The 27,179-nt window shown below is 44.7% G+C and overlaps 1 protein-coding gene across 1 annotated transcript in view; it reads right to left on the bottom strand.

The window, feature by feature from the left end:
- Window positions 1–27,179, bottom strand: part of LOC309562208 (uncharacterized protein) — a gene marked incomplete at its 5' end in the record, with an annotated part of 1,875,955 nt that overhangs the window by 1,478,852 nt on the left and 369,924 nt on the right. Inside the window, one exon of the mRNA XM_082266327.1 lies at window positions 981–1,190. Within this exon, the coding sequence (XP_082122453.1) occupies window positions 981–1,190 (210 nt within the window). The remainder of the gene's footprint in view (window positions 1–980; window positions 1,191–27,179) is intronic.

The following is a 27,179-nucleotide window of genomic DNA, read 5'->3' as shown; positions in this document are numbered from 1 at the left end:
ACATAGGGGTGTACTCACTTTTGTTTCCAGCGGTTTAGACATTTCAGCAAATTTACACTGTTACACAAGCTGTATAACACCCACTACTATACATTGTAGCAACGTGTAATTTCTTCCGTGTTGTCACATGAAAAGATATAATAAAATATTTACAAAAATGTGAGGGGTGTACTCCCTTTTGTGACATACTGTATGTCCATTCACACACAGAGACCTGACTCGGCCCCACCCCCTCGGTCTCCTGATTGGCTGACTGTAATTGACAGCAGTGAGAGCCAATGGTCCCTGGAGAGGCAAGGCTCTCGTGGACATCGCAGGATCCAGAGGGGGCTCAGGTAAGTATTAGGGGGGTCTGCTGCACACAGGTTTTTTTACCTTCATATCATAGAATGCATCAAGATAAAAAACCTTGTGCCTTTACAACCACTTTAGGCTTCCTCTCAGGTCCAGCTCTACTTATCAAGGGAAATGAGTGTGACTCCTGTAGAAAGGAAGTATGTAATTCTAAAACATATGATACACAAAAATATGTTTTATAAATTAAAAATGCTCCGATTTAACCCATAGTAATCCCTTATTAGTTCTTGTTAACCCCTTTCTCTCCCTCTTCTCGAAGCTACATTTTTTAACAGTTTGTATTGTAAAGTGCTTTTATTTTCAACAGTTTAATTTGATTGTGTGACACCAGAGAATGTACAGCAAAAGCCTGTTTCATTTGTAAACCTTCTAACATAAATTGTGTTTTAATTCTGCTTAAAATACTGTAATTGTACATTAAGTTTAATTGCACATTCTCAAACCACTGAAGTACCAAATTGTATAGCAGTATAGCGAATTGGCATACTGGCAAATGTGTATGTTAAATATTTTTTATGTATTTTTTTTTTTTTTTACTTGTTTATTACACAAATTTAACAGCAATATTGTAGGTGGAAAGAGTGTACATGTGAGTAACATTGACTGTAAATTATGGTGTTTACCTTCCTTTAGGCATCTTGGGTATTTTAGCACACCGTCCAAGCACTGAATTCTCAGAAGTTTTTCATCAGATATCTGATATCCAGGTTTGCATTCAAATGACATGCTATCAGCATGTTCACTGTATAGTTTTTTGGTTTTATCTTCTCCCCATTTATATTTAAACTGTATATTGTTTTGTTGCATGTCGGTTTCTTTTACTGTACAAGGTACTGAAAATAAGTAAAATATATATTTTAAACACACAATAAATTAGAACCCACTTAAATCATATTTGTGCATACTATAAATAAAGAATGATCAAGAACAAATGTGTGTGATAGTCCACGATTCTTTATACAAAAATTTAATGGGAATACAATATATCTTTCCCTGTGCATAATGGAGCATGTAATGCACTCCAATGTTATAAAATACATACTATAAAAAAAAAAAAACACATTAGTAAAGTGAAAAAGGGATAGTACATATGTCAAATGCTTGCTGTTGCCCAAATGCCATGACATGAACAAAATGATGCAGAAGTCCAAATTCTTCCCCACTATGAGCGATTGGTTTGGCCCAAGCATGAGTTTGCAGGGTGTTCACAAGGTGTTAGCCCCGATGAGCACCCTGCAATACACTGAGCACTGCACAGTGCATTCTGAGTCCTGATTGGGCAAAGCATTGCCCACTCAGGGCGCAGTGTAAGCTGATTGTTAAGGAGCGGGCCAGGAAACTGGCTGTGGCATCCTTAACAACCGATGAGTCATTAGCTGCCAATGGGTTTCCCTGTTGACACCTGAACAATATAAAAGAAAGTGCCAGTAAAGAAAAAAAAAACAGCAGGCCATGAATTGATACCAAGATTTGTTCATTTGCACACACAAAAGTATTTTTCCTAACAAATTCATTCAAGACCATGTGGCAAAAACGAATACACCCCAATGAAAGTCTTAGTAGCAAAAATACATTTTAGACAACAAAATCATAGTTAACAAGAATTCAACTACAGGTGTGTATATTTATCCATTAAACAGGTGTCCAGCAGACAGTTGATTATAAAAGGATTATAAAAGAAAACCCCTTCCCATTTCATGCTGTCAGCAATGGCACCACGAGGAAGACAAATGTCACAAAGCCTGATGTCCTTCTGTGGGGCTGCAGGAGTGTTACTGGTGTTGGGGAGCTGCATTTCATTAACCACTTCCATACAGAGCAGTTAGACCCCCTTCCTGCCCAGACCAATTTTCAGCTTTCAGCACTCTCCCACTTTGAATGACAATTGCTCAGTCATGCTACACTGTAACCAAACAAAATTGTTGTCATTTTTTTTCACACAAATAGAGCTTTCTTTTGGTGGTATTTGATCACAACCATTTTTTTTTTTCGTGATATAAGCAAAAAAAGAGCAAACATTTTGAAAAAAAAAACACTTTTTTTTTTAGTTTCTATTATAAAATTTTGCAAAAAATTAATTTTTCTTCATACATTTGGGCCAAAATTTATACTGCTACATGTCTCTGGTAAAATTAACCCAAATTAGTGTATATTATTTAGTCTGTGTGAAAGTTATTGAGTCTAGAAGCTATGGTACCAATTACTGAAAATTGATCACACCAGATGTACTGACGGCCTATCTCCTTTCTTGAGGCCCTGAAATGTCAGGACAGTACAAATACCCCCCAAATGACCCCTTTTTGTAAAGTAGACAGTCCAAGGTATTTAGTAAGAGGCATGGTGAGTTTTTTGAAGTTATAATTTTTTCCCACAATTCTTGGGAAAATGAAGAAAAAAAATGTTTTTTTCTTTTTTTCCCACAAATTTGTCAATTTATAAGATATTTCTAACACATAGCATGTACACAGCAAAAATGACACCCCAAAATACATTCTGCTACTCCTCCTGAGTATGGTGATACCACATGTGTGAGACTTTTACACAGCCTGGCCACATAAAGAGACACAACATCCAAGTAGCACCTTCAGGCGTTCTAGGAGCATTAATACACATATAACTTTCTGACTACCTATCACACTTTTGAAGGCCCTGGAGCACCAAGACAATGGAAAAGCCCACAAAATGACCCCATTTTGGAAAGCAAACACTCCAACGTATATTCTATGAGCCATTATGGGTCTTTTGAATGTGCCATTTTTTCCCACAAGTTTTTGGAAAATGTGGAAAAAAAATTAAAACCTTTTTTTTTTTTACACAAAGTTGTCAATTTATAGGATATTTCTTACACATAGCATGTAAATAGCAAAAATGACACCCCAAAATACATTCTGCTACTTCTCCTGAGTATGGCGATACCACATGTATGAGACTTTTACACAGCCTGGCCACATAAAGAGACTCCACATACAAGTAGCACTTTCAGGCGTTCTAGGAGCATAAATTACACACATCATTTTCTGACTACCTATCATTAGAGATGGACGAACATCGGCCGGGGCGGTTCGCGAACGTCAGCCGCAAATTTTCTCGAAAGTCTGCGAACCGCGAGTATGCGGCGGGCCCAATGGACTTTAATGGGAGGCGAACTTTAAAAATCTTTAGGTCATATTTGCAGCCACAAAAAAGATACTAGCTGTGCACAAATAGTCCCAGCACATGGACAATGTCATAACAGAAGTATTGCAATTGAAAAAGTTGCCCTAAATTTTTTTTTTTTTTTTGTTTACAGCAAAAAATATATATATATATTTTTTTTTCATAGATCTGCCAGAACTGACAGCAGCCGGTCTAATACATAAAAGGGGTCCATTCGCACATCTGTAAAATGGGTCTGCATCCATTCCACAATTTGGGGGAACCTTTACAGACCCATTGATTTTCAATTCCAGTCTGAAAAATTAGGCATTCACAGAATACAGAAGTAAGTGTCGGCCATTCCAGGCCCCAAAAGTTAGCCCACATGCATTTACCTGACAGCTAAGAACATTGTATTCTGTGGCTGAAGGTACATTAGGCATTCACAGAATACAGAAGTAAGTGTCGGCCAGTATTGGCCCCCAAAAATTAGCCCACATGGGTTTACCTAACAGCTAAGAATGCTGTATTCTGTGGCTGAAGGTACATTAGGCATTCACAGGATACAGAAGTAAGTGTCGGCCAGTATTGGCCCCAAAAATTAGCCCACATGTGTTTAACTGACAGCTAAGAACTTAGTAATCTGTGGCTGATGGAACATTAGGTATTCACAGGATACAGAAGTAAGTGTCGGCCTGTATAGGCCCCAAAAAATAGCTCACATGGGTTTAACTGACAGCAAAGTACATAGTGTATTTGATGGCTAGAGGTACATTAGGCATTCACAGTATACAGAGGTAAGTGTCGGCCTGTATAGGCCCCAAAAATTAGCCCACAAGGGTTTAACTGACAGCAAAGAACGTAGTGTATTTGATGGCTAGAGGTACATTAGGCATTCACACAGTATACAGAAGTGTCGGCCTGTATAGGCTCCAAAAATTAGCTCACATGGGTTTTTACAGACAGCTAAGAACGTAGTATTCTGTGGCTGTAGGTACATTAGGCATTCACAGGATACAGAAGTAAGTGTCGGCCAGTATTGGCCCCAAAAATTAGCCCACATGGATTTATCTGACAGCTAAGAATGTAGTATTCTGTGGCTGAAGGTACATTAGGCATTCACAGGATACAGAAGTAAGCGCCGGCCAGTATTGGCCCCAAAAATTAGCCCACATAGGTTTATCTGACAGCTAAGAACGTAGTATTTGGTGGCTGAAGGTACATTAGGCATTCACAGAACAAATAATTGTCGGCCCTGAAAGGTCCCAAAAATTTGCCATTCAATGGACATGAAATGCCTTTCATGCCGCTGTATGTAGCAAAGCGAAGGGCCAGGAATTGCTATGGGTGGATGGCGGTCTGGCGGATATTTGTGGCCTGGCATGAGGAATTTCAATGAAACATGGTCTACTGGTCACATGTGTTGAATTCCTCAGAGATCCATGCCTCATTCATTTTTATAAATTTGAGGTAGTCTACACTGTCATGAGCTAGGCGAGTGCGCTTATCGGTCACGATCCCCCCTGCTGTGCTGAACGTTCTTTCGGACAGGACACTGGACGGGGGGCAAGCCAACATTTCCATTACAAATTGTGCAAGCTCTGGCCAGAGGTCAAGCCTGCCCACCCAGTAGTCCAGGGGTTCATCACTCCTCAGAGTGTCCACATTGGCCGTTAACCCAATGTAGTCGGACACCTGTCGGTCTAGGCGTTCCCTGATAATGGATGCGGAGTACAGCTGTCGATGGGTCGGCTGAAAGAAGGATCTCATATCTGAAGTCACCAAGACATCTTCAAACCGCCCTCTTCTTGCAGGCGCTGTTGGATTGCTACGCGCAACTGTATCTCTGTGAGTGGAAATTCCTCTGCCAGCGCACACAAAAGCAGAATGCAGCATTTCCCGCAACAAGGCCTGGAAGTGTTGCATTCTGACCGCCCTCTGTGATTGTGGTAACATTTCCGCCATTTTTTGTTTGTACCGGGGGTCTAAGTACGTTGCCACCCAGTACTGGTCCTTGGCCTTTATGCTTTTTATACAGGGGTCCCCCTTAAAACACTGGAGCATGAAGGCCCCCATTTGCACTAAACTGGAAGCGGTGTAGTGGCCTGCTTCCAGCTCATCATCCAGGACAATGTCGTCCTCGTTCTCCTACCCCCATCCACGCATAACACCAGGGATCCCAGAAAGGTTTAAAGCATGCTCTTCTTGCTCCTCCTCATCCCCCCAGCACCATCCTCCTCTGACTCCTCTTCAGACTCCTGCTGTTGACTTGTCTCAGATGGAGTAGCACCCACTGGGAATTCATCCAACATTGCGACTTCCTCATCTTCCTGCTCCTGCTCCTCGATGGCTTGATCAATGACAGGACGCAATGCACGCTCCAGAAATAAGGCATAAGGTACGATGTCACTGATGGCGCCCTGGCCGTGACTGACCAGTTTGGTGATCTCATCGAAGGGCCGCAGAAGTCTGCATGCATCCCTCATGAGCAGCCACTGGCGAGGTGAAAAAAGACGCCTGATGGGCAGGTTGTGTCGCCGCTTAATGTCAGCAAGGCGAGCCATGGCTGTGTAAGATCTTCTGAAATAGCCCGAGATTTTCCTGGCCTGCCGCAAGACGTCCTGGTCCCCAGGGTATTTGGCAACGAATCGCTGCACCACCAAGTTCAGGACGTGTGCCATGCATGGCAAGTGTGTTACTTTGCCCTGTTTCAGCGCACTCAGCAGATTGGCACCGTTGTCGCACACCACTTTGACTTTTTCAAATTCAGCGGTGTCAGCCACTGATCTGCCTGTGAACGCAAAGCTGAAAGGAGTGCAGGAGCAGTGTGGCTCTTGGCTTCCAGGCACAACAGACGCAGCACAGGATGGCAACGTCTCACCTGGCATGTGGAATAGGTTCTGGGGATCTTGGGTGGCACAGCGGAAGAGACGGTAGCAGCGGAAAAGGAGGAGTCAGCCGAGGAGGAGAGGGAGGATGGAGGAGGAGGAGGAGGAGAAGAAGAGGCAGGCCTGCATGCAATCCATGGTGGTACAACCAAATCTACACGGGTGCCACGGGTTACATGCTTGATGGCCGTCAGAAGATTCACCCAGTGGGCAGTAAAAGTGATATACCTTCCCTGCCCCTGTTTGCTAGACCATGTGTCTGTGGTCAGATGTATCTTGGCACCGACACTGTGTGCCAGAGATATATTCACTTGCCACTGAACATGGTCATACAGCTCTGGAATGCCCTTCTGCGAGAAATAGTTCCTGCCTGGGACCTTCCATTGTGGTGTTAAAATGGCCACAAATTTACGAAAGGCCTCCGAGTCCACCAGTTGATATGGCAGTAGTTGGCGGGCTATCAGTTCTGACAAGCCAGCAGTCAAATGTTGGGCAAGAGGGTTATCCGGCGTCGTCATTTTTTTCTGCTGCAACATTTGGGCCACAGAAGCCTGCCTTTTTCCAGAACAACATGACGATGGCATCATGGAAGGTGGAGTGGAGGACAAATGTGAGGAGAGAGGAGAAGGAGAAGAGGCTGGACGGTGAGAGCCTGGAGTGTGGCTTTGTGGGTTCTGACGGTGTTGCTCCCACTGGGATCGGTGATGGGAGTTCAGGTGCCTTCTTAAGGCGGTCGTCCCTAGGTGTGTGTTGGGTAGGGATGATCGAACTTTTCAAAAGTTCGGTTCGACCAGAACACCCGAACTACCCGAAAGTTCGGCCCGGATTTCAGAACCCCATTGAAAACAATGGACCCGAACTTCGGTAATCAAAAAACACCATTTTAAAGCCATAAAACCCAATAAATGCCCCTAAAAAGTGCCTAGGGTTCTGGGTCATGCCCCAGGGACTATGAATCACACAAAAAAAAGTTCTTAAAAATTGTAATTTTTGATAAAAAAGCCAATTATTGAAAAAAAAAAGAGAGAGATTTTTTTATTTTGACTTTGGATTTAGTATCTGGGGGGTCTAAGTTTCAGCTCTGTAGCATGTCCAGAACCAGAAAAAAAGATAATTTTTCAGTAGAACAGCGATGGTGGGACCCTACTTTTACACCTATATGATCTTTTTTTGGGGGTTCTGGACATGCTACAGAGCTGAAACTTCACAGGTACACCTTTTAGACCCCCCCCCCCCCAGACACAAAATCACACAAAAAAAGTTCTTAAAAATTGTCATTTTTGATAGAGAGCCAATTATTGAAAAAATAAAAAATTAAAAAATTTAGTATCTGGGGGGTCTAAAAAGTGTACCTGTGAAGTTTCAGCTCTGTAGCAAGTCCAGAACCATAAAAAAAAAGATTGTTTGTATTAGAAAACTTTCAGCACAGGAGGTTGGCTTCTCGCTTTTCACACCTTGCCGGTTTAATAGCAGGCGTTTTTTGGGCATTTTTTTGGGTTCTTTTGAGGCAGGAAAAACATCTGAACTTGTGTATAGTGGTACTATACACAAGTTCAGATGTTTTGCCTGCCTCCAAAAACCCCCAACAAATGCCTGCAACAACACACCTGGGCATTTTTTTTTTACGCTAGCATTTTTTTGGGCATTTTTTGGGTTCTTTGGAGGCAGGCAAAACATCTGAACTTGTGTATACGGGTATATATACACACAGACTTGTATGTATATACACACCTAGACATATATAGGTGTGATAGTAGCAGAAATATATGCTTGCGCTAATGAAATCATTTACACGAATATGGTTATGCTCCTATAACACCTATATATGACTAAGTGTAAAATACATATAAAAACACAATGTTGCCGCGCTACAGGAAGCATATAAACATATATTGAAAACAATATGATTAATCACAAATCACAAGGATAAAGCAGCCACACAAAATCTGGAAGATAACAGATTTGAAACACATAAAACACTAAATGTGGCGCTAAGCCCTAAAAAATTCTGAATAAATGGGAAAGCAGTCCATGATGATGTGTCTCCGCTTTTGAAGAGGCAAATCCAGAGTTGAAGAACCACCACCAGAAAAGCACTCAAAGTCCGAAGCAATGAACCTGACTCTACCATCTCATATGATTGACCTCACTAGAGCAAACTGTCCATATAAATGGGAGCGGCACTCACTGAAATACCTAGGGATAAAACTTACACCTGACCCTAAGGACCTGTTTGACGCTAATTTTTCCCCACTCCTCAAAAAGCTGACTGATGACCTCAGGAGATGGGATAGAGGCAAATTCTCGTGGTTCGGGAGAGCCGCCATTATCAAGATGGCGGTACTTCCCAGATTATTATATCTGTTCCACGCTCTCCCGATCCACTTGCCTAACTCCTTTTTCCGGAAATTAGCTACCATTCAAAGGAAATTTATCTGGGCAAATAAACACCCAAGGATCAATTTTAGTTACCTGCAGCGAAGCAAAGAGGAAGGAGGGATGGGTATTCCTAATTTCTACCAGTACTATGTGGCTACTCATCTAACCAGGGTTATCGACTGGCATTGCCATGATGAGACGAAGGACTGGGTTGGTATTGAAAGACACTGGACATGTTTTCATACCCAACATTTACTATGGTCCAGTCATTTGTCTCACCCGAAGGAAATTAAAGCACATCCCCTGATCCAACCGACCCTCGACCTTTTCCGCAAATGCATGACAAAACATAATTTATCATCCTCCCCCAGTCCACTTACGTGCTTATTTAATAACCCGGACTTTCCTCCGGGGACACAGAATAAATCTCTGTTAAGGATCACCAATGGGAAGTTGACGCCACTATATGTTGCCGATTGTTTTCAAAATGGTAAAATACTGAGCTTTGAACGGCTAAAACGGAAATGTTCATCAGACCACCCTCTGACATTTTGGAACTATGTGCAGATCCATGACTTCCTCCAAAGTAGCAAATCCAGATCTCTCTTTCTCAGAGAACTCACAGTGTTTGAAAGGCACTGCTTGCTTCGGACTCCTCTAAGAGGGATCACCTCCCTAGCATACAAATGGCTGAACGCCACAAATAGAAGCTCTTCTGATCTATACAAATATAATTGGGAAAGGGCACTTGGCAAAAAAATCTCTGAGGCTCAATGGAGGAAGTCATGTGTTTTCTCGTACAAATGCTCCATTAGTACGAAGCTACAAGAAAACGCATTCAAGGTCAGGACTCAGTGGTACAGAACCCCGGCTAACCTTAAAAAGTGGTACCCCAGCGTGTCGGACAGATGCTGGAGGTGCAATATTGACAGAGAGGACTTCCTGCATATATGGTGGTCCTGCCCTAAGATCAAGCCTTTTTGGAGGTCAATTTCTCATTGGATTAAGCATATATCAGGGATTGAACTAGATAATGATGCTTCGACATTTTTGCTTCATATAAACACGTTCTCATATAAGAAATACAAATCCTCATTGGTTAGACATATGCTGAATAGTGCCAAAAGCTTAATTCCCTTACACTGGAATTCTTCTACTACACCCACACTCAGGGATTGGATCATACACCTTGACCAACCAACTCTTTGAGATGGAAAGGGCGGTTGCTATGAAATATGAAAGAAATGATCTTTTCCACAAACTTTGGGCCAACTGGAAACTGTTCACAACCTCACAAGAATACCAGACTTTAAAATCTCCCACGTAGAGTGGAGTATTCCCATTGGAAGGCTCTTCTCCCCTGATCCGTATTAGATGGCAATTTCTTTTTTGATCAGTACAACGAAGCTTTTTAGTCATGCAGTATGAGTTTACAGATTATAACCTCCCCACATTGGAGGCTGTACACCTCCCCTTATTCCCCCCCCCCTACCTGGACCCTTCCCTCTCAGTGTTTGTCAATCTGTTCTTTTTTCTTCTCCTCTTTCCCACTTCTTTCACTCCACTCATTAGGCGGGACTCCCTTTCTTTCCCTGTCGGTGAGCTGGAGCCTTATTGTTGCTCGACTACTTCTATCCACAATACCCAATAACTTGGATTAATTCTTGATACATCAACACCTAGGAATGCTTTTGCCTAATTACCACTGTTTGAAGATAAGTCTTAGGTTATATGTTTGTATTGGGTTAATAGGTGGCTGGGTTACCGAGTATGTTATACTTTTGTATCTTGTTCTTTATACCTTCCCGGTATTACTTAAAACATTCTATATCCTAATGTACAAGTTTACAAATGTATGCTGAAATATTTTTATTTGTTGTATTTTCATTACTTCAATAAAGCACCTTTTTGTGTTAAAAGAAAAGCACTCAAACACCACCACTCGTTACCAGATGTTGTTGACCCCCATAACAGAGATCAAATGCACATAAGTAAAGGGTCAGAGACTTCCCACTCAGATGTCCAATTCGCAGGCTCAGAGGTAGTGTATGTTAGCAAGAGAGAAGAAAGAACATCACATAGCGCAGACTGCTTCTAAATACTTTATTCCCACTAAAATAAGCCACTTACAGAGTCCAGAAGATATCTCGCATTCATATTAAGATTTTCCCGCTGGTTCCTGGGCATTCCTGATGTTAGGCACTCGGTTGATGGCCGCTCTGTCTCCTCCAAGTTGCGGCACACGTCGCCTAGCACACCACCCGACGCACGTTTCGACATGAAAAGTCGTCATCAAGGGGTGTGGCTGCGAGGTACGCTAGTGCCTTTTGAAGGGACGGAGGAGAGACAGCCCATCGGAAGTGCGCAATAGCCGGAAGTCGGATATGCGCTCCACGGTCAGGAACCAACCAGACCGGAAGGAAGGAAGGGGGGAAAAGGCATTATGAGAGGATAATGAAATGAATCTAGAATCCTTCCAAATATTGATAACTCTAGCACTATTCCCACCTCCCGAATACCCCAAACTTGAGAATAACCTGAATAGGGCTATTCATGAAATAATCAAGGATAAATGTATCCACCATAAAACTTGAAAACGCAGCCCGGGGAGACAGCGCCACCCACCGGTGCGAACACCAAGAGCACCCAAAAAGGCTGGGGAGTTACAATAATCTCACAATGAAAACCGGACATCTGAATTGCAATAAAATGCATAAAAAACATGAAAAACATGAAAAGTATACAACAAATAAATAACAATGTTAAAAAAGCATATAAAAAAACATTTAAAAGATAAATGAATGTCAGCACCAAAAAATGTCATATATTGCACTGAAGGATAGGAACTAGCAATTGTTAATATGGGCATTCAAATCCCATTCTATATTAAGGCCTAAGGGGGCATAAGATCTGAGTCTATAAATCCAATTAGTCTCAAGCTTTGAGACCCCCCCTTGTCATGTTACTTCCCCTCCAGTGGCCCGAAAATCTATCTATGCCCAAAAATAGGGTACCACTGGGATCTCTGTGATGACACTCATCATAATGCCTCAAGAGGCTATGCTTGGGGAAGCCCTTGACTATGTTGGCCACATGCTCCTTGAGCCTCACATGAAGCTCTCGGATGGTGAGGCCAACATAGTCAAGGCCGCATGGACACCTCACCAGATAAACCACATATCTTTTGGTACATGATATGAATGGCTTAATGGTGAAATCCTGACCTGTAGTCCCAGATTTAAAGGTGTCTACTCGCCTCCTCTTTTCCACGTTTAGTTTACAGATAGCACACCTCCTACATCTGTAAAAGCCTCCCGTCTGCTGAAAGAATGAGACCTTTTTAGGGGGATCCCTAATATTAGGAGCTATCTGTAACCTCAAGGGGGGAACACCCCAGTAGATAACTTGAGGTTGTGGAGGTAAAAGAGGGCCCAACACCCCATCATTTTTTAAGATGTGCCAGTGACGGCGCAAAATATTTTTTACAGAGAAGTGTTGGGTTGAATATTTGGAAAAAAAGGCAAAGTCAAAAGACTGTTGTGAATCTCTCTTTTTCAGCTGTAGGAGATCCTCCCTAGGCCTAGAATCAGCCTTGAGCATGGCCTGAGTCAAGAGGGATTCATCATAGCCCTTTTCCCGAAACCTATCCTTTAAAATGGAAGCCTCATGCAAGAAGTCCTCCCTATGCGAACAATTTCGCTTCAGACGTAAAAACTGACTGACAGGAACGGACTCTAACCACGCCTTATGATGGCAACTCGTGGTGTCTATGAATCCGTTCCTGTCAGTCGGCTTGAAAAAAGTGGAAGTAACAATTTGACCATCCTCTATCCGGATCTTTAAGTCTAAGAAATGAATCTCCTTGTTACTCGACTCATAAGTCAAGCTAATGCCCCTTTGGTTACTATTGAGGGTGTCCATAAATTGAAAAAAATACATAAATTAACTGATTAATGAGCTCAGCAATATCACCTGGCAAGAGAATTATATATTGGTTACAGCTGACGTTGCGTCACTGTATACCATAATATCGCACCAACATGGTAGAGAGGCAGTGTCTTATTATTTGGGGCTTGAGAACTTTTTGAGTTTTCAGAGGGATTACATCATCTCCCTTCTGGATTATGCAATGTCTAGGAACTATTTTTGGTTCAATGGTACCTACTATTTGCAGAACAGGGGGGTGGCCATGGGCGCGAAATTCGCGCCCAGTATGGCCAACCTGTTAATGGCCAAGTGGGAGGAGGATGTCGTCTGGGGTGTGCCTAGGCCGGAGCTTGTGCTCTGGCATAGGTACATAGACGACATCCTCTTCCTATGGGATGGCACGGGGGAGTCCTTGAATCAATTTATGGACACCCTCAATAGTAACCAAAGGGGCATTAGCTTGACTTATGAGTCGAGTAACAAGGAGATTCATTTCTTAGACTTAAAGATCCGGATAGAGGATGGTCAAATTGTTACTTCCACTTTTTTCAAGCCGACTGACAGGAACGGATTCATAGACACCACGAGTTGCCATCATAAGGCGTGGTTAGAGTCCGTTCCTGTCAGTCAGTTTTTACGTCTGAAGCGAAATTGTTCGCATAGGGAGGACTTCTTGCATGAGGCTTCCATTTTGAAGGATAGGTTTCGGGAAAAGGGCTATGATGAATCCCTCTTGACTCAGGCCATGCTCAAGGCTGATTCTAGGCCTAGGGAGGATCTCCTACAGCCGAAAAAGAGAGATTCACAACAGTCTTTTGACTTTGCCTTTTTTTCCACATATTCAACCCAACACTTCTCTGTAAAAAATATTTTGGACTTCCGGTTCCGGCGCCGCATGGAGTAGTTGAGCACTACTCAGCTCCCGCGGTGAGACCCCTCAAATCGGCATAAAAAGCCCGCCCGGCACCTTCAGCCTGATCCATCGGCACCTCCTCCGCCTTAAGAACCCCCCCGGACCCGGCCCAGAGATCCCTTTTGCTCCGCCATGGAGCGCTTCTTGGAAAAAGCGGCGACGCGGCCTCCGCCGGGTACGGCCCAAATCGAGGCCGCGGTCGCGGCCTACCCCGGAAAGCCGCCCGATCCCGCTGCCATGGACACCTCCAAGCAGCCCGAGGAGGGCATCCAGCCACCTTCTGCCTCACCCCCCATGGCTACAGACCCCTCCACGGACCGGATTGCAAAGGCAGTGGTTGCGCTGCTCACCCCCACCATCACAGCCTCGGTGGAACAGGCAGTAGCTGCAGGCATGGCCTGCATCAGAAAAGAACTGGAGTCTCACTCCCACCGCCTAAATGAAGCAGAAGGTAGAATTTCCAGCATTGAGGATGAAATCTACCAGATGCAGGGCACTGAACAGTCCCAGGACAAGCTCAACAGGGTGATTATGGACAAACTCGAGGATTTGGAGAATAGATCCAGGTGGAGGAACCTTCGGTTCATAGGGATCCCGGAATCCGTTGCCCCTTCAGCTATTCCTGAGCTATGCGCACGCAAAATACCAGCTGCCCTGGGCCTGCAAGGGATTTGTGTAGTGGACCGGGCTCACAGGATGGGGCTCTACTCTGAAGAACGGAAAACCCCTCGCCCCATTATCGCGAAATACCTCAACTACGCGGACAAATCCGCCATCTTGCAGAAATTCCGCCAAACCCAACACTTCCAAATAGAAGGTATGAAAGTACTTATCTTTGCGGACTATTCAGTTGACGTCGCAAAAAGACGCAAAGCATTCCAGACCGTCTGCTCGCAACTGCACAACGAGCGTTTAAAATTTACCTTGGCCTATCCGGCGACGCTACGCCTTCGTGCCCCGAACGGCAACCAACTGTCCTTCCAGGACCCCTTTGGAAGCGGAGAAATTTGTTCGCTCCCTACATCATGGCGACTCGGGTCAGTCTTCTGCATCTAAATCGTCCTCCTTCCCCAGACCGGATCTACAACATAGCCCACGGAAGGAATCCCCAAAAAGGCAGCGATATGCGGATGTGGTTAGCTCTGGCCACTCTGGTCCCCCTCGCTGACTCTCCTCCTGCCTCCTCAGCGCTTCCTTATGCTTCCTGGGACGTTGGTGATCTACTTCCATGATCTGTCCCTGGATGACAACTGCCGTCGTACGGCAGAAACCGTAAGCCTGCCCTCCACGAACTGGAGCTAGTTAATGTGTTTATTACATGTCGTTTATAATTTTCTATTCCCCTAATGTTTTATGCGCTCCTCTCTATGATCCGCATTCTATGCCATGGCTGCATCCTGCTCAGTCGTCTATCGCGACCCAGGTCTCACTACAGACATGACCGTTTTCAGGGATTCATCTGCCCCGAGCCGTCTCTGGAGTCACACTTGGGGAGCTGTGCTCCATTGCATACGAATGCGGAAAAAAGTGAAGTCGATGATATTGTTTTGCTATGTTTATATGTGTTCTATAGCTTTCGTTCCTTCCAGTTTTCCTACTCCCTGTTCCCTTGGCCTACCCCCCTCAAAGGTCGTCACCTCTTGAGCTCTGGTACACTTATGGAGCTTCCTTCTGATTACCCTTTAGTTTTTACTAACATGTTCTGGCGAGTCTATCTCACATATCTGGGAAAGGTACACCATCATTGTCATACATATCGACCTTTTTTGTATGAGAAATGACGCTGATATCATGGAATGTTAAAGGCCTCAGATCCCCGGCGAAGAGGATGAAAGTCTTGCGGCATCTTAAACGCCTCCGGGCTGACATAGCTCTTCTCCAGGAATCACATCTTCCAGCGGAAGATATGAGACGTATGGAAAAGCTTTGGGTGGGTAAGGTGATAGGTTCGGCTGCAGTAGGCCGCAAAGCCGGTGTCCTCATTCTTTTCCACAAATGTCTCCCAGTGGAGATCCTGTCAGTGGACACGGACGAGGAAGGCCGTTATGTCTCTGCACATATTTGCATTAACAGCAGGGAATTAGTCATATCCAATGTGTATGCTCCTAATGTATTCGACCAGTCCTTTTACTCATCTTTGTCGACACGAGCCCTAACCCTACCACAGGTTCCGCGTCTGCTAGGGGGTGACCTTAATGCGGTTATGGACATAGTTATGGATAAGTCCCTGCACCCTCTGTCGGCGTGTTCCCGAACGGCAGCTACTCCTACTCCCCTGACCACACTTATGGACTCTCTCTCACTGACTGACGTGTGGCGACATTTCCACCCTACCGACCGCGAATTTACCTTTTATTCTCACCCTCACAAGACATTCACGAGGATTGACTACTTTTTCTGCTCGGACTCTCTCCTCCCGCTGATTCAAGACGCTAAAATTCAGGATATGACAAGGAAGTCACACAAACAATACGTCACTTAGCAGCTAACAAATCACCTGGACCTGACGGTCTCACAGGGGAATTTTACAAATCTGCCATAACATGTTTGGTTCCTACACTGGTAGCGGTCTACTCCCATATCTGGGACGGTGGGCCTTACCTACCGACGGGTAACCAGGCCATCATTAAACTGCTAGCAAAAAAAGGGAAAGACCCTTTAGAACCAGGATCGTACCGTCCTATATCTTTACTCAATCTCGACGTTAAAATTCTATCAAAAATCATTGCCTCACGCCTGGCGCTTATTATGCCAACTCTAATACACCCTGCCCAATCCGGTTTCACCAAAGGACGTTCGGCTACGGCGAACATCCGAAAGGTGTTGCTGGTGCTAGAACAAGCCCGCACTCATCCCGACAAGGACCTGGCCATAGTAACGTTGGATGCCGAAAAGGCATTCGACAACGTGAATTTCAACTGGTTACGGAGGGTCCTGGATACCATGGGATTCAGGGGCCCGTTCGTACAGCTGATCACCTCCATGTACACCTCCCCGACTGCTAGACTGTGTGTAGGTGGATCCATGACGGACGACTTTAGATTGTACAAAGGAACGCGCCAAGGGTGCCCCTTATCCCCATTACTCTTTAATCTGGTGATGGAACCCTTGTCGCGTTACTTTTCCACTAAGGCACCCCTACATGGTGTTAGTGTAGGTGACAAGGAACTCCGGATCTCCCTGTTTGCAGACGACATCCTCCTCTTCACCTCTCAACCCGCTGCTGACATACCCACGATAGTGTCTACCTTTGACGCCTTTCGGAAATGCTTGGGCCTTAAAATAAATTACTCTAAGAGTGAAATCCTTCCCTTGGGGTCTGCCACACAACGCGCATGGGAACAAAATTCCCCCTTTACGATTGCACCACATTCTATCACATATCTAGGTATAAAAATCGGAAGATCACCCGCCTCTATTTACACCCTCAATTACCCCCCACTATTCGCCAAAATTAAAGGGGAACTGGAAAACTGGAGGGATCTGCCGCTGTCTCTCTTGGGGAGATGCCATTTGATAAAGATGGTCAGTTTTGCACGCATACTATACTTTTTACAAACCTTGCCACTACTGATCAAGCACAAAGATGTACAGGAGCTCTCCAGAGCTTTCTCTCGTTTTCTGTGGAGAGGGAAGAGACCTCGCATATCCTCCAAAAAGCTGAGCCTCCCCAGGCGAGACGCAGGTATCAACTTTCCTGACATACGACTGTATAATCTGTCATGCTTGTTGAGGGTGGCTTTGGACTGGATATCTCGGACGTCTCAATTCTCGAATTATGAGTTGGAGTCCCAGATGTCCGAGCCGTTTGATCTGGCAGCCCTTCTTCATGTCAGATGGGCTCAACTCCCTCCTGACCTGCGGTATAGCCTGCTCCTAAGGGACATGGTTATAGCATGGAGGAAGGTACGTAAGCTGCTAAAACTACCACTACACTTCTCCAAATATGTGCCGATCCGGGGCAACCCAGCCTTTCCCCCTGGTCTTGATCACGTAGTTTACAAACGTTGGAATCTAAAAGGACTGGTCACCTTTGCCCAACTCTGCAACACCCAAACAAGTCTCTTACTCCCTATTTCGGATACTTCCAAGATGTATGATTTGCCTTCCTCGGACCATCTCTACTTGGCGCAATGTCGCCATTACATCCGCACTGCCTCAACTAAACCTGATCAGCGATTCCGGCCTACACTTATAGACTCTCTTATAGCTTCGGGCAAATTTACCATCTCGGACATATACAAACCCCTTTTGCAATCATGCCCACCAGCTATCTTTACATTATCTGCTAAGAACTGGCTCAAGGACTTTCCTGGAGAGGACACCCTACCCAAGATCGTCAGCGGTCTTCGGACCACTCTTGGACTCACCCCTAACTCTATTTGGAAGGAAACGCAACTCAAAATCTTTCATAGGGCGCATATTCCATTCCTGTCGGATAAGACGATCCCGGAGGCTCATAACTGTCCTCACTGCCATACTGCACGCCCGTCCCTTTATCACAAGTTTTGGGACTGTCCATCTATCTCGCCATTTTGGGACAAAGTCATCACCTACATTGAAGCCGTCACCAAATTGACTATGCCAAAAGACCCTCTTCTCTTGCTATTCGGCTACTGGGATAAACGTCTGCAGAAGTGGTCGAGCACATCAGCTGACCCTCCTCGTCTATGGATCCTTACCACTCTACTAGTTGCTAGACGACTGATCCTGAAACATTGGATTACAACTACCCCTCCCCTCATCTCCTTGTTACAGCCAGAGCTAACCACACTTCTCTCCATTGACCGCATCAACATGGACACTACGTCCCCCTCTGCCAATGGACTTTTCCGAGCCAAATGGAATGTCTTCCTTAAACACTTGTCAAAAACCTTAGACGACCCCCCCCCCCCCTGATGTTTTTGCATTTACTATACGTGACCCCACAATATCCGTCACCTATGCTGACATGTGACCCACGTAAAGTTTGGCCATTGAGTTCTGGCCACCCCCCCTCCCCACTTACCCACACCCCTCCTCCTTGGTCTCCCCAGCAACTGATCGCTATAGCTTTGTACAATTCATGTGTATACCTGTTGTATTTTCTGACTTGTTAAAATGCCAAAAAATTTTAAATAAAAAAAAAATATATATATATTTTGCGCCGTCACTGGCACATCTTAAAAAATGATGGGGTGTTGGGCCCTCTTTTACCTCCACAACCTCAAGTTATCTACCGGGGTGTTCCCCCCTTGAGGCTACAGATAGCTCCTAATATTAGGGATCCCCCTAAAAAGGTCTCATTCTTTCAGCAGACGGGAGGCTTTTACAGATGTAGGAGGTGTGCTATCTGTAAACTAAACGTGGAAAAGAGGAGGCGAGTAGACACCTTTAAATCCGGGACTACAGGTCAGGATTTCACCATTAAGCCATTCATATCATGTACCACAAGATATGTGGTTTATCTGGTGAGGTGTCCATGCGGCCTGGACTATGTTGGCCGCACCATCCGAGAGCTTCATGTGAGGCTCAAGGAGCATGTGGCCAACATAGTCAAGGGCTTCCCCAAGCATAGCCTCTCGAGGCATTATGATGAGTGTCATCACAGAGATCCCAGTGGTACCCTATTTTTGGCCATAGATAGATTTTCGGGCCACTGGAGGGGAAGTAACATGACAAGGGGGGTCTCAAAGCTTGAGACTAATTGGATTTATAGACTCAGATCTTATACCCCCTTAGGCCTTAATATAGAATGGGATTTAAATGCCCATATGAACAATTCCTAGTTCCTATCCTTCAGTGCAATATATGACATTTTTTGGTGCTGACATTCATTTATCTTTTAAATGTTTTTTTATATGCTTTTTTAACATTGTTATTTATTTGTTGTATACTTTTCATGTTTTTCATGTTTTTATGCATTTTATTGCAATTCAGATGTCCGGTTTTCATTGTGAGATTATTGTAACTCCCCAGCCTTTTTGGGTGCTCTTGGTGTTCGCACCGGTGGGTGGCGCTGTCCCCCCGGGCTGCGTTTTCAAGTTTTATGGTGGATACATTTATCCTTGATTATTTCATGAATTGCCCTATTCAGGTTATTCTCAAGTTTGGGGTATTCGGGAGGTGGGAATAGTGCTAGAGTTATCAATATTGGGAAGGATTCTAGATTCATTTCATTATCCTCTCATAATGCCTTTTCCCCCCTTCCTTCCTTCCGGTCTAGTTGGTTCCTGACCGTGGAGCGCATATCCGACTTCCGGCTATTGCGCACTTCCGATGGGCAGTCTCTCCTCCGTCGCTTCAAAAGGCACTAGCGTACCTCGCAGCCACACCCCTTGACGACGACTTTTCATGTCGAAACGTGCGTCGGGTGGCGTGCTAGGCGACGCGTGCCGCAACTTGGAGGAGACAGAGCGGCCATCAACCGAGTGCCTAACATCAGGAATGCCCAGGAACCAGCAGGGAGAATCTTAATATGAATGTGAGATATCTTCTGGACTCTGTAAGTGGCTTATTTTAGTGGGAATAAAGTATTTAGAAGCAGTCTGCGCTATGTGATGTTCTTTCTTCTCTCTTGCTAACATACACTACCTCTGAGCCTGCGAATTGGACATCTGAGTGGGAAGTCTCTGACCCTTTACTTATGTGCATTTGATCTCTGTTATGGGAGTCAACAACATCTGGTAAGGAGTGGTGGTGTTTGAGTGCTTTTCTGGTGGTGGTTCTTCAACTCTGGATTTGCCTCTTCAAAAGCAGAGACACATCATCATGGACCGCTTTCCCATTTATTCAGAATTTTTTAGGGTTTAGCGCAACATTTAGTGTTTTAAAATACATATAAGTATGTGTGTGTACACAAGTCCAGATGTTTTGCCTGCCTCCAAAAACCCCAAAAAAATGCCTGCAACAACACACCTGGGCATTTTTTTTTTTTTTCTGACGCTAGCGTTTTTTTGGCCATTTTTTGGGGTTCTTTGGAGGCAGGCAAAACATCTGAACTTGTGTATAGTGGTATATATACCACTATACACGAATTCAGATGTTTTGCCTGCCTCCAAAGAACCCAAAAAAATGCCCAAAAAACGCTAGCGCCAAAAAAAAAAAAAAACGCCCAGGTGTGTTGTTGCAGGCATTTTTTTGGGGTTTTTGGAAGCAGGCAAAACATCTGAACTGAGACTTCTCCCACTATTCTAAAACTCACGGATGTTATTCTAGGATTGATAATATTTTCATAGACCACTTCCACTTGCCACTTTTGAAATCTGTATCTATTGGCTGTTCGACTATCTCAGATCATGCTCCTGTCATGGCTACCCTGGTCCTACCTTCCCTCCCTACTCGCTCCAGCAGTTGGAAGTTAAACGACTCCCTTCTCACCAACTCCTCAGATGCAGCTCTTTTATCCAGCATATTAAGCCAATATTTCCTTGAAAATGACACTGAAGACGCTGCCCCTTCACTGGTTTGGGAGGCTCATAAGGCTACTATGAGGGGCAAACTGATATACAGTAGCTGGGAGCTCGGAAAAAGAAGCGGGAGCAGAGTCAGCAGATTGCTGAGCAGCTTGCCCTAGTTGCAGATCTCGAAAAGTCTCACAAATTATCCCTACATATTTACCACTTGAAGGCGTTGGCAGAGGAGGAAACCTTGCGCTCCTTATGCGACAAAGCCACCAAACGTAAAATTCCACCTGATCTCTCATAAGCGTTACGAATGGGGCGACAAACCGGGTGGGATGCTTGCCAGGTCTCTCAGAGAGCAAAAAAAAGCTGCCTTCATACAGAAGGTGAAGCATTCTAATGGACCCATGGTCCATTCCTCCCCTTCAATTGCCAAAGCTTTCAGGGAATTTTTCAGCAAGCTGTGCCATGTCGAAGGCGACCTTTGTCATCTCCCACTTCCTGAAAAACGTAAACGCATCTGGGCTTATCTTAAACAAGCTAACCTTCCCAAATTGTCCAAGCGATCCCTAAAGAAATTAGAGGAAGACTTCTCTGTAGAAGAATTCCAGCTGGCACTGAATAACACACAGGTGGGCAAGGCCCCAGGCCCCGACGGGTATACGGTGGCGTATTACAAAGCATTTGGAGATATACTGTTACCATACTTGACTTCCTATGCCAACTCCATCTCTAAAACATCGGGTTTTCGCCCTGAGTCCCTTTCTGCCCACATATCTGTTTTACCCAAACCAGGCAAAGATTTCACGGATTGCGGCAGCTACCTCCCAATATCCCTTTTAAACGTGGATCTCAAATTATACTCCAAAGTTCTAGCTAATAGACTCCTGCCCCTCATCCCCTCTTGGATTTCCGCAGATCAGACAGGCTTCATCCCAGGGAGAGAGGCGAGGCATAATTCCCTCCGATCTCTCTCATTGATTTATTTCGTCCGCACACACTCCCAGCCCACCCTGTTCTTATCTACCGATGCTGAAAAAGAAATTGACAGGGTGGACTGGAACTACCTGCTGACTACTTTATGATTCTTTGGTTTAGGCCCAAAGGTGTTGCAACGCATTGCATCCCTCTACACCCAAACTTCTGCGCAGGTACGCGTTAATGGCCTTCTGAGCACTCCCTTCACACTACATAATGGCATGCGGCAGGGGTGCCCGCTGTCCACCCTGCTGTTTGCCATTTCCCTTGAACCTTTCTTGGCCACTGTCCGGCATACTAGTGACATCCACGGTATTACAGTTGGTCAAAGGACGCATAAATATGCCGCTTATGCGGATGATATCCATTTTTTCATCGAACAACCCCGCATCTCTCTCCCTGTCTTAATGAAGGCCTTTGCTGACTTCCGCCAGCTCTCAAATTTTAAAATTAACATGACTAAGTTTAAAAACCTGAACATTAATCTTCCCCGTGCATTGGTCGCCTCCATTTCCACACACTTCCCGTTTCAGTGGTGCCCGGTCAAATTGAAGTACCTGGGCATATACCTCACCCCTCATTTGAGCTCATTATTTCAACATAACTATCTTCCTCTGCTGAACACAATTAAAACTGATCTCAGGAAATGGTTCCCCTACACCACTCGTGGTTGGGTAGGACCAATATTGTAAAGATGAATATTTTACCCTGTATTCTTTTTGTTTTTCAAATGTTGCCGCTGGGTATCCCTATTGGTCTCTATACTTTGCTACAATCTTTGATTTTGAATTACGTCTGGCAGGGTAGGCGTCCCAGGATAGCTAGGATGACGCTTTTCCGTCCGAAGTGTTCTGGGGGGCTTGCACTCCCGAGTATCAGAGACTATTTCCACGCGATCTCACTCACTTGTGTAGTCGACTGGAAATATTCTTCCAACTCCAAACTGTGGTTGCAGCTAGAACGTGACTTGTGTGGTGCTGACCTATCTGTGGTTCCCTGGATACCTAGCTCTGTCAGGGCACTCTCCCCAGCCACCTCCCCTCGGACTTCCTCCACTTTATCAGTATGGGACAAGCTCCACAAAAATTTTTTTGGGACTTCAATTCTCCCCTCATGCCTCTACTCCACCATAATTACTTCATCCCTGGACCAATGGATGCTGGTTTTAAACGTTGGTCCCCTAAGACTCCGCTCTTGTTGCACCACATGGTTCACTCCAATGCTTTGAAACCTTTACAACTCATCCTGGGGTCCCAACAAGCCACAGTCATGGACCGTTGGAGACACGGACAATTGAGCACATTTCTCCACTCTTTGCCACGTCCCTTACGGGATTCCAAAGATGTAACTCCGATTGAAGCCATATTCTACCCTCAAGACCCCCCTCTTCACTCTACATCACAGTTCTATAAAGCCCTTATTTCTCTACAAGGTCAACCTTACCCGGACTTTATCCATAAATGGGAATTGGATCTAGGCTCCCAGATCTCGGATGCTCGAAAAGACAAAATTCTAGCGTTGGCGCATGTTTCATCTATATCTACCAAGGTGGCTGAATCCAATTACAAGTTACTATCCAGATGGTACTATACCCCGCAAAAATTGCACAAAATATCTCCGGCCGTTTCCCCGTTATGTTGGAGGAGTTGCGGAGATACAGCCTCGCATGCACACAACTGGTGGAACTGCCCTGGGATAAAGCCATTTTGGCTAGAAATTCTCCGACTTGTTAAGGTGATCACAGAAGAAGCCATCCCGTTTGACCCATGGGTTGTCCTTCTACATGGTACTACTACACCACTGTCTAAATATAAATGCTCTATTATACCTCATATGCTCAACGCTGCTAAAGCTCTGATACCCACCTATTGGGGCAAGCCCACCATTCCTACGATACAACAATGGCTACAGAAAGTGGATACAACGTAACAATTGGAAGAACTTTCCTTTATATCACGTGACAAACTAGACCATTTCCTTTCCACGTGGTACCCCTGGTCATCTTTAAATCTACCCCGGATTATGTCTCTTTACTCGTTGATGGTTCTTACACTTCCCCTTCACATTAATAGTGTGTATTTGACTATTTGATGTATATTGCTTTAACCACCTTGTCATATATTTGAGATGTATGGATTCCCCCTCCTCCTTTCTCCTTTTTTTTTGACAACATATCGCCCGTGGCCTGTTCACCTTCCTTTACCCTCCTCTCCTCCATGTTCCTTCCCTCCTTTATCTCTTCTTCAGCCCCTGTTCCTCCTTGTCCTCCCCGACACTAATCCTACTTTGAGGGATAATGTTTTATAGATGTACGCTTTTTCGTGCTTGTATGACATGTTGATTACAGTACCGGTAGTCTCCTTTATACTTGAAGCTCTGTATGGCCTACTACGGGAGCTTGCCCTCTCATTATTTGGATTCCTCTGTTTTTCATTTTATACTATGTTGGATTGTGCTATATGTGTTCTGTTTTGTTTCTTTAAACCTCAATAAAAATATATTAAACAAAAAAAAAGCAAAATGACAGCACCTAATGAATTACCAGAGAAACAAAAGCAAGCAATAGAAACATTGCAACAAGTCATTATGACAAGCCCATGTTTAGCTTTGCCTGATTACAAAAAGGATTATTATTTGTTTTTTCATGAAGCAAATAATCAAGCATCAGGAGTACTGGCACAGAGACCCCTGGGCGTTTTTTTTTCAGGCGTTTATTGGGCATTTTTTGGGCATCTTTGGAGGCAGGCATTAAATCTGAACTTCTGTATAGGGTATATATATACACACACACACATATATATATATATACACACACACATATAGGTGTGAAAGGAGGGTAACACCATCCCTAAAAATAATTTCAGTAGCGCAGGGATAGGGTTCCGCTCCTTTCACACCTATATGTGTGTATATATATATATATATATATATATATATATATATATATATATATGTGTGTGTGTATATATACACCCCTATACAGAAGTTCAGATGTCATGCCTGCCTCCAAAGATGCCCAAAAAATGCCCAATAAACGCCTGAAACAACACACCTGGGTTTTTTTTTATTCAGGCGTTTATTGGGCATTTTTTGGGCGTCTTTGGAGGCAGGCATGACATCTGAACATCTGAACACCATCCCTGCAAATAATTTCAGTAGCGCAGGGATGGGGTTCCTCTCTTTTCACACATATATATATATATATATATATATATATATATATATATATATATATATATTGTAGCAGAGTGTCCCAGAGAGAGCCAGGAAAAGTCCTGTTCGGGGTTTATACATCACCCAGGCATCTCTCCTATACCTTTAGGGATCTCTGAGCCATGATCCAGTTCGGATCTTGGCCCTCTTCACCAGGCCAATTTAATCTCACCTGAGACAAACAGCAGTGCTCTCTCAGCCTGGGAACACAAGACAACGTTTTGTCTATGAGAGCGGAAGGTCAGTAAAACTACCTGTGTCTGTCTTTGGAAGCTGACAAGCTGTAGGCTTGCTCAGTCTGGGTTAGTTAGGGACTACATTGTGTGTAGTAAGCGCCGGGACACGGCTAGGATTTTGTTTATTATTAGTATTCCTGTTTGTTTTCCTTAAAGCACTGTACAGCACCTGTTTATAAACTTGTATATAGCACCAATAAATACCACACTGTTTGTCACTACATCAGAGGATTTGGTATCTGTGCCTTAAAGACTGCTCATCCCAGGGGGTTTTGCACCCGCTACCTGTACCCCAGCTTACATATGGTGGAGGATGCGGGCACTGGTAGTAAGTTACTACTTAAAGGGCCAGTACCTGGAGTGACTAAACATGGAGGAAATCCTCAAACAGTTGGTGGTCTCCAACGCTGCACAGCAGCAATCCAACGCTGCACAGCAACGAGCAAACGCTGCACAACAGCAAGCAAACTCTTTGCTTCAACAACAGATTGGTGTTATACAGGAAAAAACACAGCAAGCGAACTCTTTGCTTGAACAACAGATTGGTGTTGTACAGGAAAAAATGCAGCAAGCAAACTCTTTGCTTCAACAACAGATTGGTGCTGTACAAAATCAAACCCAGTTGATGTTTGAAAAACTGGCAAGTGCTGCAGAAGCAGACAGAAAGGTGCTGGTTGAGGTGGTGCAGACACTTACACAGGAGCCTGCTGTGAAATCAGAAACAGTTAGAGACCGCTCCTCAGTCATCCATGTTGGTCGCTTCCTGTCCAAGATGACTGCTGATGATGACCCAGAGGCCTTTCTGGTTACATTTGAGAGAACCGCTGAGAGGGAAGGCTGGCCCAAAACCCAGTGGGCAGGATTGATCACTCCCTTACTTACTGGGTAATCGCAGAAGGCCTATTACGATTTGGAGTCCGTGGATGCAGGAGAGTATGAAAAGGTCAAGCAGGAAATCCTGGAGCGTCTCGGTGTCAACTTGGCCGTTCGAGCCCAGCGGGTCAACAGCTGGTCCTTCCGAGATGAGAGGCCCCCAAGATCACAGATGTTTGACCTAATCCACCTGGCGCGAAAATGGCTACAGCCGGAGTCCTTGTCTGGGCCACAAATAGTGGAGCGTGTAGTCATGGATTGGTTCCTGAGGTCATTACCAACACCTTTGCAGAAGTGGGTAAGTCAAGGAGACCCCAAGTCGGCAGACAACCTGGTGGAGCTTGTTGAGAGGTACTATGCTGCAGAGAACCTGGTCACCACCCCTACAGCCGCACAGACTTTCCACCCAAAGCCACGGTCTCCCCAGACAACCAGTAAGACTGTTCCAGGGGAAGTGGGTGGTCAGCATGGCAAGGAGACGGGAGGATTTCTGGTGCCAGAGCTGAAGTTTGGCGTCCCAAACAAGGGAAGCCACTGCCTGTCAACAAACCTAACTGGGGTAACATCAGGTGTTTCCGTTGCCAGGAACTGGGACATGTTGCAGCAAACTGTCCATTGACAGATGAACCCATGCAGTGTGATATGTCTCTGAGAAGGCAGTCTATGTTTGCTGCTGTTTCATGCGCTGCGGCGCCAGGTGTAGGAAAACACATATGCCAAATGACTGTTAATGATAAGCCTATTGCAGCCTTGCTGGACTCGGGAAGTCTAGTGACTTTGGTTAAAGCAGAAAAGGTTGAAAATGTGAATTTAAATGCAAAAAAAGTTGCTGTGATCTGTGTACATGGTGATACTCGGGAGTATCCTATAGCGACTGTTCGCTTTGAAACTGATTTAG

This window comes from Pelophylax lessonae (assembly GCF_965119305.1).
Source record: "Pelophylax lessonae genome assembly, chromosome: 8".
Taxonomy (NCBI): Eukaryota; Metazoa; Chordata; class Amphibia; order Anura; family Ranidae; genus Pelophylax; species Pelophylax lessonae.
Note: the sequence above shows the minus strand (reverse complement) of the source record. Positions and strands in the feature narration are given on the sequence as shown.